Genomic DNA, 14,171 nt, shown 5'->3' with positions numbered 1-14,171 from the left:
CATGCATTTGAATGGTATTAATTGGGTTCCCTGCAAGGCCTCACAGCCAGAGTGTTGCTTATGATTCCGGGCAGGGTAAATATTTGCCTGAGCTCACCCTCGCTAGGTGCCATAATGATTCTTTGTGCGTTGTGTACAATGCTTTGGCTGAGTACACATCACTCGTCTCAGCATATGTCTGGTCTCTGTGTTCACCCGTGTTAGCAATGCGGCTCAATCCCCCACGACATCCTCTCCTCCTCCTTCTTCTGCTTCTTCTTCTTCCTCCACAGCTGCAGCTTCAGCCCCAGTTTGATCAATAAGGCGTCCTTCATTCTCAAGTCAAGCCTGACCTTGGCAGCCTTTTGTCTCCTTACAGGGGCCAGAGTGCGCATGTACAGGTTGGAAAACAAGCCTCTCAAAAAATCCACCCTTCAAAAGAAAAAAACACAGGATTGTACTTAGTGCTTTATCCACTACAGTCTTCTCATTAACAGCCTAATGAATCATGTATTTATAGCGTCCTTATCTTAGACTAATGAGGTAGGGACACTTTTGAACTCATTTGCTAAATTACCACAGGCCACATCGAAAAGGGATAAACGTACAATTCCTGGCCTATGGCTCCACATTCATTTGAACGAGGCTGCGTCAGTCGATGGCTTAAGAACAAAAAGTGTGTTTAGACAAGCGCAGATGAGCGATGGTTGGCTGAGAGGCTGGCAGAGCCTTAGACGCAGAAGACCGCAGCAGAGGGCAGGGGGAGTTGATCTAATAGATCTGTTTACATGGTAATCGTCTTCATAGTCGCCTGCAGGTGGCACCGTGCATAGATTAGCCCAGCTCTGAGAATTCAACAGGAAGGTGATTTCCAAGTAATCACTAGTACATACACAGAGATGCTCGCGACTCAGTTTCTGGTGAAATGCACATAATAATGCCTTAGACCTCTAATGTGCTTTACGAGCTCGACAAAGCCTCTCAAAGTGCCTGGAGTCATTATTCATTCGCCCCACACTTAGTGGTGGTAAGTCACTGTTGCAGCCATAGCTGCCCTGGGACAGAGTAACAGAAGTGAGGCTGCCACACCACTTTCGTACTAGGTGAGTGAAGTGTTTTGCCTAAGGACACAATGACGAACTTGATCCGAGCAGGAATCACCCTCTGACCTGCTCTAACCACTGAGCCACCCCTCAGTGAAAATAGAAAAACACAAAACAGTTAAAAATCACAATAATTCTTATTTTTAAACAAAGGAACAAATGACATGTTCTGTGTGGTCTTTGAAAACACTAATCACCATAAATATAAAATCAAAGTATGACATTCACTCGGAGGTTCTTGGGTGCATGAATCAACACAGGGACCCTGCACCTTCATGTGTGTGACATGAGGAGTGATAGGATGACTTAAAATGAAGGAACTGCACCAAAATGAAGGATTATTACTTCAGGACTAATATAACTATGCATCAACATGCCACACATGGAGGTGTTAGAAGGTCTGCAGAGCATTGAGGAGGTTTGGTATTTGCTCCTTTGTGAAAAAAGAAACAGGATGAGTATGCTTTCTAAGGCTAAGGTACTTGGAAGGATCCTCATGCAACAAAAGGACATACAACCATGTACAATTTGAAGTTGTGTTCTCACATAGAATTCAACTCATTCACTTCAGGGTTAGTCTCATTAAACCATTCAAATGAGTTTAAAGATCCAGAACTATTTCAGTATTAGCATTCATTTATTTTTTATTAGAAGTATACCTAGCAATGTTGATGGAGCACTTACAGATAATTGCTAAGTGTGAATCTAAACTGTAGCAATCGCAATGAATAGAGCGCTAGAAGTGACAATAACATTTCTGCTAACAATAGAATAAATAGTGGAAGAATTTTATGTACATTTTAGTTTATTCTTATGTTCTTTTGGCAGTTGTATCAACATCAACAAAAGGTTATTTCAAATGCAAGTGGCAATTGGTTCAAAGCTGACAAGACAAATATATGATCTAATGTAAAACACTGGACCACAAAATGTACATAAACATATCTTTAATTAAGAAGAACAATTAAACTTCCATTTCCACACTTCAGTAATTCTGTTTAACAAAGGGCGTCAGGAACATCTTTTTTCATTTTGGATCAAGTAAAAAAAAAAAAAACAGCATTTGAATTGTAAGCCCAATTACTTTGGATTTTTTGATGAACAATGAAAATCAGGAAATATATTGGCCTGAGTAAAAAACGAGATGTATTTCCAAATGTAGACACATAACAAAACTAAACATTATTCACCACTATGTTTTTACAGAACCAAACTCTCTTATGAAATTCACAAAGAAAGAAAAAGTAAAAACTAAAACATAAAATGGCCACTGTTAAACTTTCCTCTTCTGGGTGCTGATGTAGAGAACTGTAAAAGAGAAAAAGTAGACACATCAAATCTCCACTCAGATACAGAAGCACATTCAGTCCAAGTCTACATTGCTGTCCCTCCCATACTGTACATGTGACATTGTGATGAGAAGGTGTACAGTCTCTGGGCCGAGTGCAATTACTGTCAGTAAAAACTGTCATTTTCAAATCACATTTTGCCTCCCGTCTACTTTTAGCAAGCTGCTCATTTTGGCCTGAAATAGAAGTATATGGATAGAGCTTTTATCACACTCAGCACTCCACCTGCCAGCATGAGTCACAGAGCTGAAGAGGGCCATGGATATAATACATGGCTGATGTGAATAGACAATTACGGAGTGTTGACAGGTCAAAGGTCAGAGGAGGATCAATTAAGTCTGTCTTTTTCCTTTCTTCAATGTAGCATTGATTTTCATGTGCCAGTAGAAGAAAGATGACAAGCTTCAAAATGGCTCAACTACTTGAGTTTTCACATAACAACAACAACACTACAACACTAGTACTGCAACAACATTGTAGTGAAGGGATGAGACTTTGGATCTAAATTTTTTTGGATCCATTCAAAAGACTGGCCCTTTGACATGTATTTATATGACAGAGGCCAATGTAAGAAGTCATTTTAACAACAAACTAATCACAGAAGAGTGACCATAGCTCAGATTTGCTTAAAATGGTTCAAACTGAGAGTGGGAGTGTGTTTACATAGCCTAATGTAAATAAAACACTGCAGTACAATATTTATAATTTTAAAAACTGTTAAGGGTTATTACGATGACAAATATGTATTTTAGTATAAAAAGCTCTGACTCATTCTCCGCTGATTCTTGTGTAGGTTCAGCATTAATCAGTCTAAAAATGCATACAAATTAAAAAGAAAAAGATTCTTTTTTTTTATTTTTTATTTGAGCCAGTTCCAACCGTTCACATTAAGGAACTGTTCAAAAGAGCCCACTGGTTCACAAATGTCACCAGCCCTATGACTTCTCTTAATACAGAAGTTGTACTCAGTGCGTATGTGTGGTGAATACTGAAATGACAAGTACATTCTAATTAAATATGAGTAACAGACCATCAAAACACATACTTTATTAATGCGTAATGAGTTGATTTTAAAAAACGGTTTCAAACAAAGTGCATTTTAGTATAATGTAACCTTTTATTTTATTCCGGGAAGCTTGAACTGAATTATAATGTCTAGAATAAATCGATTACTCACCATTGTTTCCTCTCAGAAAAGCATCTCCATATTTATTCTTGAGCTGACCGTTCACATACTCCTCGGTCTGCTCTATGGCGATGTTCATGTAGCCGTCTAGACACGCCAGCACACCTGTCCACACGGAGGGGAACATCATTCATAGGTACTTACATTCAGCCTTGATAGAAATATGTTACTTTACCTCTATAATCGACTCCAGAGTTCAGTTTGACTACTACGGGTCTGCCGATGATCTGCTTCAAAAAGTCACTCGGCGTTTGCTTTCTCAGACTCATATCGACTGTGATTACAAACAAACTGTTATTGCAGACAGCGCAGGATAGATGCACATGCTAACATAGCTTCAGTGAGGCCAACAGTAACTCTTTAGACAGTCATCTTCTTAACAATTAAAACCAAGTGTGATATCAAGTACGAGGCGCGCATTTTGTGTCAATAAGTCAAATAATACTCAGTGTTATGGGAGAATAATAAGGCAGATTGTGTACAGATAGTTAGCTGAAGGCTATGAGGCTAACGTGCTACGAGGCTAACTGTCTGCTACCCTTTCACTGAGACGGAACAATGCATGATGTGGGATTCAAAACCTTTATTTGCCTTACTGAATTAAAGTCTAGGTTTAAGAAATCAAAGCATACCTTAATGTGGGCTTCGTTTTATGTTTGGATGTTGCAGGACGTTCTTTCAGCGGCAGTATTCTGCATGGAACTCGGACTGACCAATCAGAGACGTGCTTTGTGTACGGCAACTGACGCGGGTCAAAATAGAAAAGACAAAGTCCACTAGACATTTATGGTACATATTTTTTTGTCATTTATATTGGTTTGTATTTATTGCTGTTTTATAGTAGTTGTACTTTAAAACCAACCAAATTCATGTTATTTTATTCGCTAATTTGTGTTAAGGCTAATTGGGATTGTGCCCGTTAGTTGTAAATAGCACAAAATAAATTAGTAAGAGTGAAAATGTAAAAATCATAAAAATAAAAAAGAATATTATAATACATAATATACAATTAATGAATTACATGAATTATTCATTGGTAGGGTAAATTTAAATCAGGCCTATTTTAAATAACACACGACTCATAAGTAGTCATGTATTATATTTCAGTATTTGTTTTTATCTGAATGATAATATACAATACAGCCCACATGTAAACTTCCATTCAGTTTCGCTTTCACAAACAAGTGTCAGGATGTTTTGTCTGTTTAGTCTCGTCCTTTTGTCAGAAATCTGCACAAAGTAAGCCTATATTTGCAAATAAGTTCTGAAAATGTTTGTATGATTGGAGGAGAAATAAGGGTTCTTCTTTTTCTCCAACAACAATGCAAGCCTTGATGTGGACTTGGATGATACTGGGCAGAGGGCAGAGCTGCTCTCCAGATGTGACTGTGGTTAGATCTGGCACCCGCAGAACAAAAGAAGAGAAATCCTTTTCAGACTAAGAATTTCATTTTCTCTTTATTCAGAACTATGCATATACTTTTTGAATTAATATAACTTATTTACTCCCAACTAGCAAAAAACATCAAACATTCCATGATTTACAAATGTGCCCCATGATTTGCCCCTTAACAGATGATTTTAAAGATGGACCGTAGAACAGGCCATGTCATAGTGTTAAATTATTAAGCACTTGTTTTCATATTAAAATGTATTTACGTAAATTAATTCTTGCATTTGCACATAAACCAAGGGTTACTTGAAAATATTTGATAAATTATGATTTTTTTATTTTTTATTTTTTTATTTATCAGGCTGTAGTTGCTGTTTCATTTACATTCAGTGCATTGCTTTCACTTTAATGCAAAATATTTTCTTATTTAAATACAAGTTTACTCAACACTAAAGCGCAGCAATAATTGATCAGAATAATCAGGACTAATCGACTATTAGAATACTTAATCGAGATTTGGACTGTGCAATGCAGACTCTACACATGGCATGTGTACATGTACATATTTTATCACAAATATATGATTTTGTCAGAAAATATAAAAATATGATTCATTTCTAAATAAGTTGGTAAATTCAGTGCAAGAGAAACAATTGACTGACTAGTTGATTAATCACACATTAATAATTGTTTAGTAGTCAACATTTCAAGTCATTATTAACATGCAGCCCAACTGGACACATTTTGAATAGCCAAAACAATAGTCAAATAAAATGACTGACCAAATATGTGACGAGTCTGTGTAAATGTCTGGAGAGGGATAATTCATTTTTCACTCATTACTCATTGTTTTATTAGTAGAAATGAGTGATGTTCTACATAATGAAACACATGTTAAAATAAAAATCATTAGATCATAAAAAACTTCTTATATTTGATTTCATTCCTAAAACTGGGCCAGCAATTGTTTAGCACATTTATCTTCTAACCTGTTATTATTGTCATAATGTCCTTGGGCAAGACACTTCAATTCATCAAGCCTACGTCTTTAGGAGTTTGTCTGAGGAGTTAATGGAGGCTGGATGTACTGAGCACCTTTTTTCAAAATGGTGGACAGTTTCTTAGATAATGGGGAGGTCTAGTATCCTACACCTGATCATAAACATTTTGGCTGTCCTGAAGTTTCCTCTATTCTCTTATATCAAGGGCAGTCAGTATTTTGAAGGATACGCCAAAGTGAACCATCTGATACAACTGTGAATGCTCAGAGCGTGACCCACACCACACAGGTGCAGGGGTACATGAAAAATATTGTCGGGGAATAAAATTGGGCTGAGAGAGACAGAGGAGGGTGAGATGTGCCGGTACATGCTAACGCGGACAGATCGCTGGAGAGGAGCGAGCGAGCGTGTGCTGGCGTGCAAGAGGTTGGAATCATAAAGTACTTCTTCTTGTGTGTCTAGACAGGTTGCTTGTTAGCAGGGCATGGCTAGCCCTGTGGAGGCTAGAGGTTAATTTGGTATCTGCTGCCGTGTTAAACTAAGGTCAGTACTACAAGTCCTTAAGTCATAAACAAGAGTGGTTAAGAGCCATGTATACACCTAGGCACCAGTTAATGAATATTCAATGAAGATTTTCTCTTTTCCTCCCGCCACGTCCCCTGGTCCCTGCGCTGTTGAAGAAATTTTTTTGGAATGAAGAAAACAACAGTTTATCTACATGGCCTTGAAAGAATGACCTCTGCTCACTCCCACTTATGCGCCGCTTTGTTATCATGATGCAATTGAAAGTCACTTTTATGCTATTTGCAATGTAGCAGATTCATTATACAGTTTTATACACGGATCTGGTTTTCCAAAATGTTATTGCCACGAACACGATAAAGCTGGTAATGCTATGATGTGATGCGTTTTCCGGGCCGTAAAGTTTGTGGCCGGAGTAAAAGTTGACATTACGATTTCGTGAATGAACGCTAAGTGCCTTTGTGAGGACAAAAATGGGCACAGCATTTATTATTATATCTGTTCTGATGATTTCAAATAGGTCATAATCAACCAATCGCATGGAAAAAACTCAAAACATTGAGATGTGAACAAGGAGTACTTTAGAATCATAGAGACAATTGTTTACTTTACCAACACAGTGACACAAATGAAATGTGTGTTTTTAAACTGCATTTGTACAGTCACAAATGTGGAAGAATCTACATGTTTTCATTCAGTGTTATTGCGTAGTTGCTGAAATGGGTTAATGGTAAGCATTCTACTACAGATCGTATGTCAGCGCATTCTGCTGCCTGTGCATTCTTTTACATTAGAGAGTAGGTGTAAATGATTGTGAAAGGATTGTCCATAAATACTATCAGGCTTTTAGTTACATCTGAAACACTTCTATACTGAGCAATTCAAAACTTTTTACAATTTGAGGAAATAGTACTTAGCAAATAACTGCATTTCTAAGTATTTTTCCATCTTGCATTGTTAGATTGAAGCCTCTTTTAAACATTGTGCTCTATGGTCTGTATAATCAGTTTTAAAGTTGCACAGTGCAACCTTTCTGCAGAAGGTCTGCCACCTGCTTCTCTCCATGGCAATGTTATTAATTGTCTGAAATGTTCCACAGTGTAGGACTAAAGTAACCTTGCATTTATTATATTACAGGTTACATTGTAATATAATGAATGTTCCATGCACTGGAATATTCCTGTCAATGCAATAACATCTCCATGGAGACAAGCTGAAAGTTTTCCCAAACCCCTGATCTATAGGACACTTCATATACATTTGCATATGGCATATTTCTTAGCATATCATACTAACTCAAGATGTTATAATTTAAATAAAGTATAACATAATAAAACATAAAAGCCAGCCAATTTCAAAGTCCATACAGCGTACATGTCTTTACTCCCTAAAGGCCATAACCATTCAATATAAAAATGCTCGGGCCGACATCACAACGGCACTGCTGTCAATTGGCAGACAAATCCTGTCTCCATCTCCAGACCTTTTAACCCTGAGGGGCGGGCCGGCCAAATAGAAAGATTATAGTGACGTTCCATGCTATTGTAGGAGGGAAATGGGGGACCGGACCAGCGCACACAGGCAGGCTTACAGAGACCCCCTCCCATCTGTGCCCAGGCGATACACTCAGGTGGGGAGGGGAGGAGGAGGGGGTCAGCCCCGGGAGAGAGTCTGGACTGCATTGACCTCTGTGAAGCCAGGTTTTCTCTGCAGGCCAAGCTCGATATGGAGAAGATAATGGAAAAGCTTGAGGGAGTTTTCAAATATAAAAACAGATTGGTAGACAGTGCATCCATGTTCCTGGTGCCAGTGTAATCCCCAGCTGAACACAGGTAATAGCTCCGAGGGGGTGGGCAAATGGCAGCTTCCATCAGGCTCAGGGAAGCATTGGATGATTGGTCTGATGCTCAACTGGTTGTTGTTTGAAGCTGTTGGAAGAACAGTATGTGACCAGCAGTGCTTGGACTTTTGTCATATGTCAAACGTGTCTGAAATCCTGGCGACTATAGCAGTCATGTGCTCATCAGGAGCAGGTAATTGAGCCCATAATCCTCTGTAAACATTGTGCCATGGACACTAAAGTTTCACTAAATTATCTTTTCAATCAAAGATATAGACAGAAGGCCAGACTGATGCAATTATTGGTGTAACAAATGCTCATAGGCCAATTTCTGTACAATAGACCACTGTAATCTATGACGACGCCATAATAACTATTATCAAAAATGTGCTGGAGGCTGGATTAAAACATGTCAAGGCCCAGATGCATCCTTTGGGACACAAAATGCCCAGTTCTGCAATGCCACAATTCAATTTAGTCCTTTTCACTTCAAAAGAGCAGTAGTCACACAGTTACATATGTAAAGCACTGGTGGTCCAAGTATGTCACTGTGCTTTTGGGCTGGCTCCTCATTATTCCATGCCAATGACACATCAGTCAGCCTCCACTTAATGACTGGTCTCTGGGCTCTGACAGTTGACAGTTCTGGCTGGCCCCAGGGCCTGTTCTGAAGCAAAGGAGGGGTTGGTGGGTGCGCGGGGGACAAGGTGGGATGTAATCACTCCCTGTAATTTGGAGGAAATCCACTGAGCTCCTCACAGCAGAAGATGAAAGCCATGCTCTTGTTCCGTCTCCCCACAGTTACCAAGCTCCGGTGCTCGCAAAAAGCCTGAAAAGAGAGGTTCAGAGAAGCAATTCTGCCTGGCTTATGTCCCCCTGGGGTTAGTCCTGGGACCATCTCAGCCCTGGAGCCATGTTCGCTCCCAGAGGACAGAGACAGACAGACAGGGGGACGAGGAGACAGGCCCTGCCGCTGCTGTACAGTCCAGACGCAGCCAGCCAACACAGAGGTCTCCTGAGATACTCGGCAGAGAAGGGCTCAGCGGAGCTTATGCTGAGGGCTCTGCTGTCTGTCTTCTGTTGGACACCCTCGCTGTCACTTTATCTTCCAACAGGCTTTAATATCTCAATCTGAGGAGAGGCTTTCAGATCCTATACAGGCGGGTTCTGGCAACATATGAGTTACAATGTGCGAAGCATAGGCAAAGCATTTTTACATGTAACAGTTAAGTATATAGAAAATGACCAGATTGGCACCATTTAAAATGAATGTCAATACAGGCACTATGGAATCTAATAGTCATTGTATTTACTGTGTGCCCTGCCCTTAGTGTATAGACTTATTGGAATTGGAATTGAATTTTTGCTTGTCAGTATCTTATAAGAGTCTTTTTGTGGCTAAATCAGTCATGCATTGTTGTGACAGGAAATGCAAGAAAAACTTGGTTTTGTGTTGAGTCAGTAATAAAATGTATATAGCCCTGAACAGGTTTTCTACAACACATTTCCAGCAGAAAATCCTGGCTGGGTACATTGGCAGATCGCTCAGTTTGATGGCTTTGTCACAGCGCGCTATGCTACCAAGTTGTCAGAGAGCCACTGTAGTGGTTTTGCTTGATAGATGGTGAATGGTGCTTATACAAGGAGCCACTCCAACGCACCCATAAATATGCATCGTGACATTTGGAACAAAGCCGCTCGTCCCCTCTTTCCTGATGAGCTCTGCCTGCATACTATAACATATTGCCATACTGTCACACCTTGTGTTTCATAGCCAATCGCTCTGTTCATCAAGTTGGCAGATAACCTCTAGATGCTGACAGATGATATGGGCAATGGCATTAGGGCTCTATTGTATGCAAAGGCACCTAGCGATTTTTCAGGGAGGCTTACTTAAGCCATTAATAACAAGTCCATGCAATTTAAAGTAGATGTAGGTGATATATTTCTCATCGAATAGGAGTTGAATGGATGCATATTAAAGCAGACTTCACTATTACAAAAGCCTTTTGTCCCTTTAGGAGGGTATGGTGAATGGGGTGGTTTAGATAGGCCAATAATATTGTATATAAGAATTCAATGCCTCATGCAGTACTATTTTGGAAACTCCTCAGCTCTTGGTTCCATCTGTGTGTTCTGGAGCTAAACACCACAGTCTGTTGATGAGACTATAGAGAATCCTCTCACAGTCTGTAGCTTAACTGTCCTAGTGGGGTCTCCAGCAAAGTATTAATTGATCTGATATAATATCATGGCAACTTTTAGCATCACTCAACAGACACATATTAGCTGACTCAAATGTACAAAATGATTAAAAAAGTCAAAATCACTGCATTTGCTTCTATCATACGAGCCAACCTATGGTCTTCTTGGTCAACCCCAGGTCAGAGGAGAAGTGGTGTCCTCATTGTTCAACATCACCACAGTGTGTTGTGCAGAAGAATGCTGCATGTTCTCGCTGGGGCTGGCCTGCTTCTCCAAACACCTCATTGCTTTAGAAAAGAATAAATATCCAAGACAGCCAGCAGCAGCAGCAGTTCCTTTCAAATCCCACACACGCAGATTTCTCTCGCTCTCCTCCAAGTCTCTCTCTCCCTCTGTCATTTGACCAGCAGTGCTTCCTGCCACCGAGGACCTGTGACTCAACAAGCAGAATACAGCAACTAGCCCACCCTTTTGCATATTCATAGAACTGAGAGCACTCCAGCGCAGCAGCAGACCCATCCATCTTGTATGTAGCCGTGTAAAAACTAGTGCTGTGAATACTGAAGCACAAAGAGGTGGACCAGGGTTTGTTGTTAGTGTTGTAAGTTGTAGGTCGTTAGCTTAAACACAAAGTACACTAGTTTTAACACTGTAATGATGCTTTGTTATGGGAAATTGAATCCAGACCTTTTTATTTTAATATGTTGGTATGTTTGAAGAGATGATGCTCCCATGGGTTGTTAATTAATTGTTGCCAGGGAATGTAAGACAATGTTGTACAGTGCTAAAGTCTGCCAAAACCACAAAACAGAACTAAAGCCTCACAACGATTTCACAATAACAATTACGCACATAATGTAGCACAATTATATATTAAAAACACTTGAAACTAGAGTGATTTTCGACAAGAAGCAGTATATTTGAGTTGATATTATTATACGGTCTTATAGTTCTTCTACTCAGACCAGATCCAGTTTTGTCCCCGTTGTCATTTTCCGGTCTCGATCTAGTTTTGATATTTTACAGATATTTTAATAGTATTGATTATTATCTGAGTATGATTTTTTCGACAACTCTACTTCTGGGTACACATACGGAAGAGTACAGTTACCATCACTGTTACATTCTTTTTATTGTGATATAATTGCATTTTTTACCAGAAGAGGTCAGTAAAGGAACAAATCCAGTTGCCCCTGAACCAGGAGATCCTTGGTTGGATTCCAGGGCTGTCCACTATATCTTCACCATTATGATATAGGGCAATGCCTTGGCAGAGGTCTGTGCTCTTTGAGTGCTTCTTGTTAGCATTTGATTTTATTAGACATATCCGCTTGAGCCAACAAAGCCACTACATTGTTTTACAGCTTCTGTTATTGACGAAATGCTTCTCCCCGGTCGCATCCATCTTGTATGTAACCATGTAAAAACAAGCACCGTAAACTGAACGCAATATAGGAGGCTGCATTAGAAATGAGCTGCGCGGCCTGTTTTACACTAATTTCTTTATCCCTTTCACAGGAGGGCCATGTTACAAGAGAATTCCTGAGGCGAGCCAATGGGCCGATAAATCTGCCCGAGCCTCTCTCTCAATTTGTCTCCGTGGAATGTCAGCTGGCACCGTCCCAGACACTGAAAACCTCCTTTCACAATGCGCCAATCCTACCAGACGAGATTCCGTGTTGGAGCGGGGTACAAGGACTGGCGTGGATAAATTGCCACGTGCCTTATCTAGGTGCAGGAGTGTCTAACTGTCCCGAGGTCCCGCTCCTGAGCCTCTTTCTTCCTCACAGACCTGGCTGTTAACCTGAACAGCTAAGTGGGTGACAATGACAAAATGCGGGTGTCATCTGAAAAGAGTCCATGCCGTGATATGACACAGACACAGAGGAGGGCGTCGTGAGGCTTCTGACCTACTGTGATTCTGCTATAGTTATGAGGAAGTGTCTTTGCTCAGGATAGAAGTGATGGTAAGATTATTGTTAAACCGATCCATACTCAAACGCTAATTGATCCAAAAAAACAAACAAAAAAACAAGATAATCATTTTAAACTGTAACACTCCACAGTTATCCCTCACTTTCCTAACGGCATTTCTAGCATCCTAGTTCTTCAGTTTTCAAGCGGCAGGGCGAAGTTCTGATGTCATGGTAACGCGAAATAATAACTAGCATGCTAAAAGCGCAATCAGTGTTAAAAAAAAATCTGTACTAGAGCAAAAATCTGTACTTTATTACATGAAAAAAGTCATGTACAGCCCTTTTGATATCAAGGTTATAATTGTGACATCACGTTGTGCATTTGTACGTTAGATTAGCTTTAGCCAAGAGGATAACTGTTAAGTAACTGTTCATGGTGATAACAAGTGCACACAAAACAAATTTACATTTTTGAACAAATGCTCATGTTTTTTTATTTCATTTGCTATTTTTTTCTGAAATACTAAAACATTATAAACATTCGTGCTGTAGTTTAGCGTGTTCTCTTCTGTCTATGTTTTTTGTTATTGGCCTAATTCCACGTGACAATCGTCGCCCACTAGGAGGCAGGCACTTGTACCATACATTTACAATATGGCTCCGTTTTCTTGGTATGATCTCGCTGTTGTTGACAAACTGAAATCATAGCTCATCAAGGCCAATGAGATGCCACTTTTCATTATGACGTCATGGAGTACAGTTCTCAACCGCACTGATAGTCCTAAGCATTGAGCACAAATATATAATCAAACATACATAATCAAATACATAATCAAAGGAGGGTAGAGGAGAGAAACCAAGACAGGCATGACTTCAAAATGACTCAAATAAGAACAAAATCGTATATAGAGACGACTCAGCTAAGAGTAAAGTCTCAAGGCACCGTTTGATTTAAGTTAAATCGAAGGACAAAGTATTAAGTGATGCACAACACGTGAAATTTTCAAAGGCCACACATACATAAAGTAATTATATCTGAAGTAATGTTGCAAGAAATAAATCAAATCGTTTAATATTGTCAACGTTAACATTTGTCACTTACAGCTTCAGTCACTCACGGTACTCAAGTAAATGTAACTAAGTAAATATAACAGAGCACTACCCACTTCTGATAAGTACTACAATATTTCACAGTAACCTTACAGTGTTTTGTTTAATGGAGGGTTGATCATGTGACACTTATTACATTTATGTTGAATTATCATATGAATTGTATATATTTTTGTTATTGTTATTAGCTTATAACACTAACTCACTTTAAAACGCATTATGTAACGTTTCTGGTACAGGGTTCGCCACCAGCAGGTGTTATAAAATGTCCACAGTACTGCATTAAACTTATTTATCTCCACATCAAGTCATATCTGTGGAGAGGCGGCCCCGCTCACAGTAAGAGTTCATGCTTTCCACGGTGTCATTACTATGCCTATACTTTAATATTTTCTCATAGTTGATGTTAGTATTCTTTACAAAATGATTTACAGTGATTAGGTGCATTGTAAACACCAGTAAAACCTATTTCTCTTATTTGTATTTTATTTTGACTTTGTTGTCGCACAGTGGGTCTCATCATTTGCCTGTATCACATATAGTAAGTAAATGAACCAAACGAGCGCC

The 14,171-nt window shown here is 39.4% G+C and overlaps 1 protein-coding gene across 1 annotated transcript; it reads right to left on the bottom strand.

Moving 5' to 3' along the window:
* Positions 1-1,906: 1,906 nt before the first annotated feature.
* On the bottom strand, positions 1,907-4,354 carry lsm6 (LSM6 homolog, U6 small nuclear RNA and mRNA degradation associated). Its single transcript, XM_033969331.2, has 4 exons — positions 4,250-4,354; positions 3,793-3,891; positions 3,609-3,722; positions 1,907-2,390 (listed from the first exon to the last, which is right to left on the bottom strand). The coding sequence occupies exons 2-4, from the start codon at positions 3,884-3,886 to the stop codon at positions 2,356-2,358; spliced, it is 243 nt and encodes an 80-aa protein (XP_033825222.1). The 5' UTR covers positions 3,887-3,891; positions 4,250-4,354; the 3' UTR covers positions 1,907-2,355.
* Positions 4,355-14,171: the final 9,817 nt, after the last annotated feature.

The sequence above is a fragment of the Periophthalmus magnuspinnatus genome, chromosome 1 (genome assembly GCF_009829125.3).
Source record: "Periophthalmus magnuspinnatus isolate fPerMag1 chromosome 1, fPerMag1.2.pri, whole genome shotgun sequence".
NCBI lineage: Eukaryota > Metazoa > Chordata > Actinopteri > Gobiiformes > Gobiidae > Periophthalmus > Periophthalmus magnuspinnatus.
This window is presented reverse-complemented; position numbering and strand designations above follow the sequence as displayed.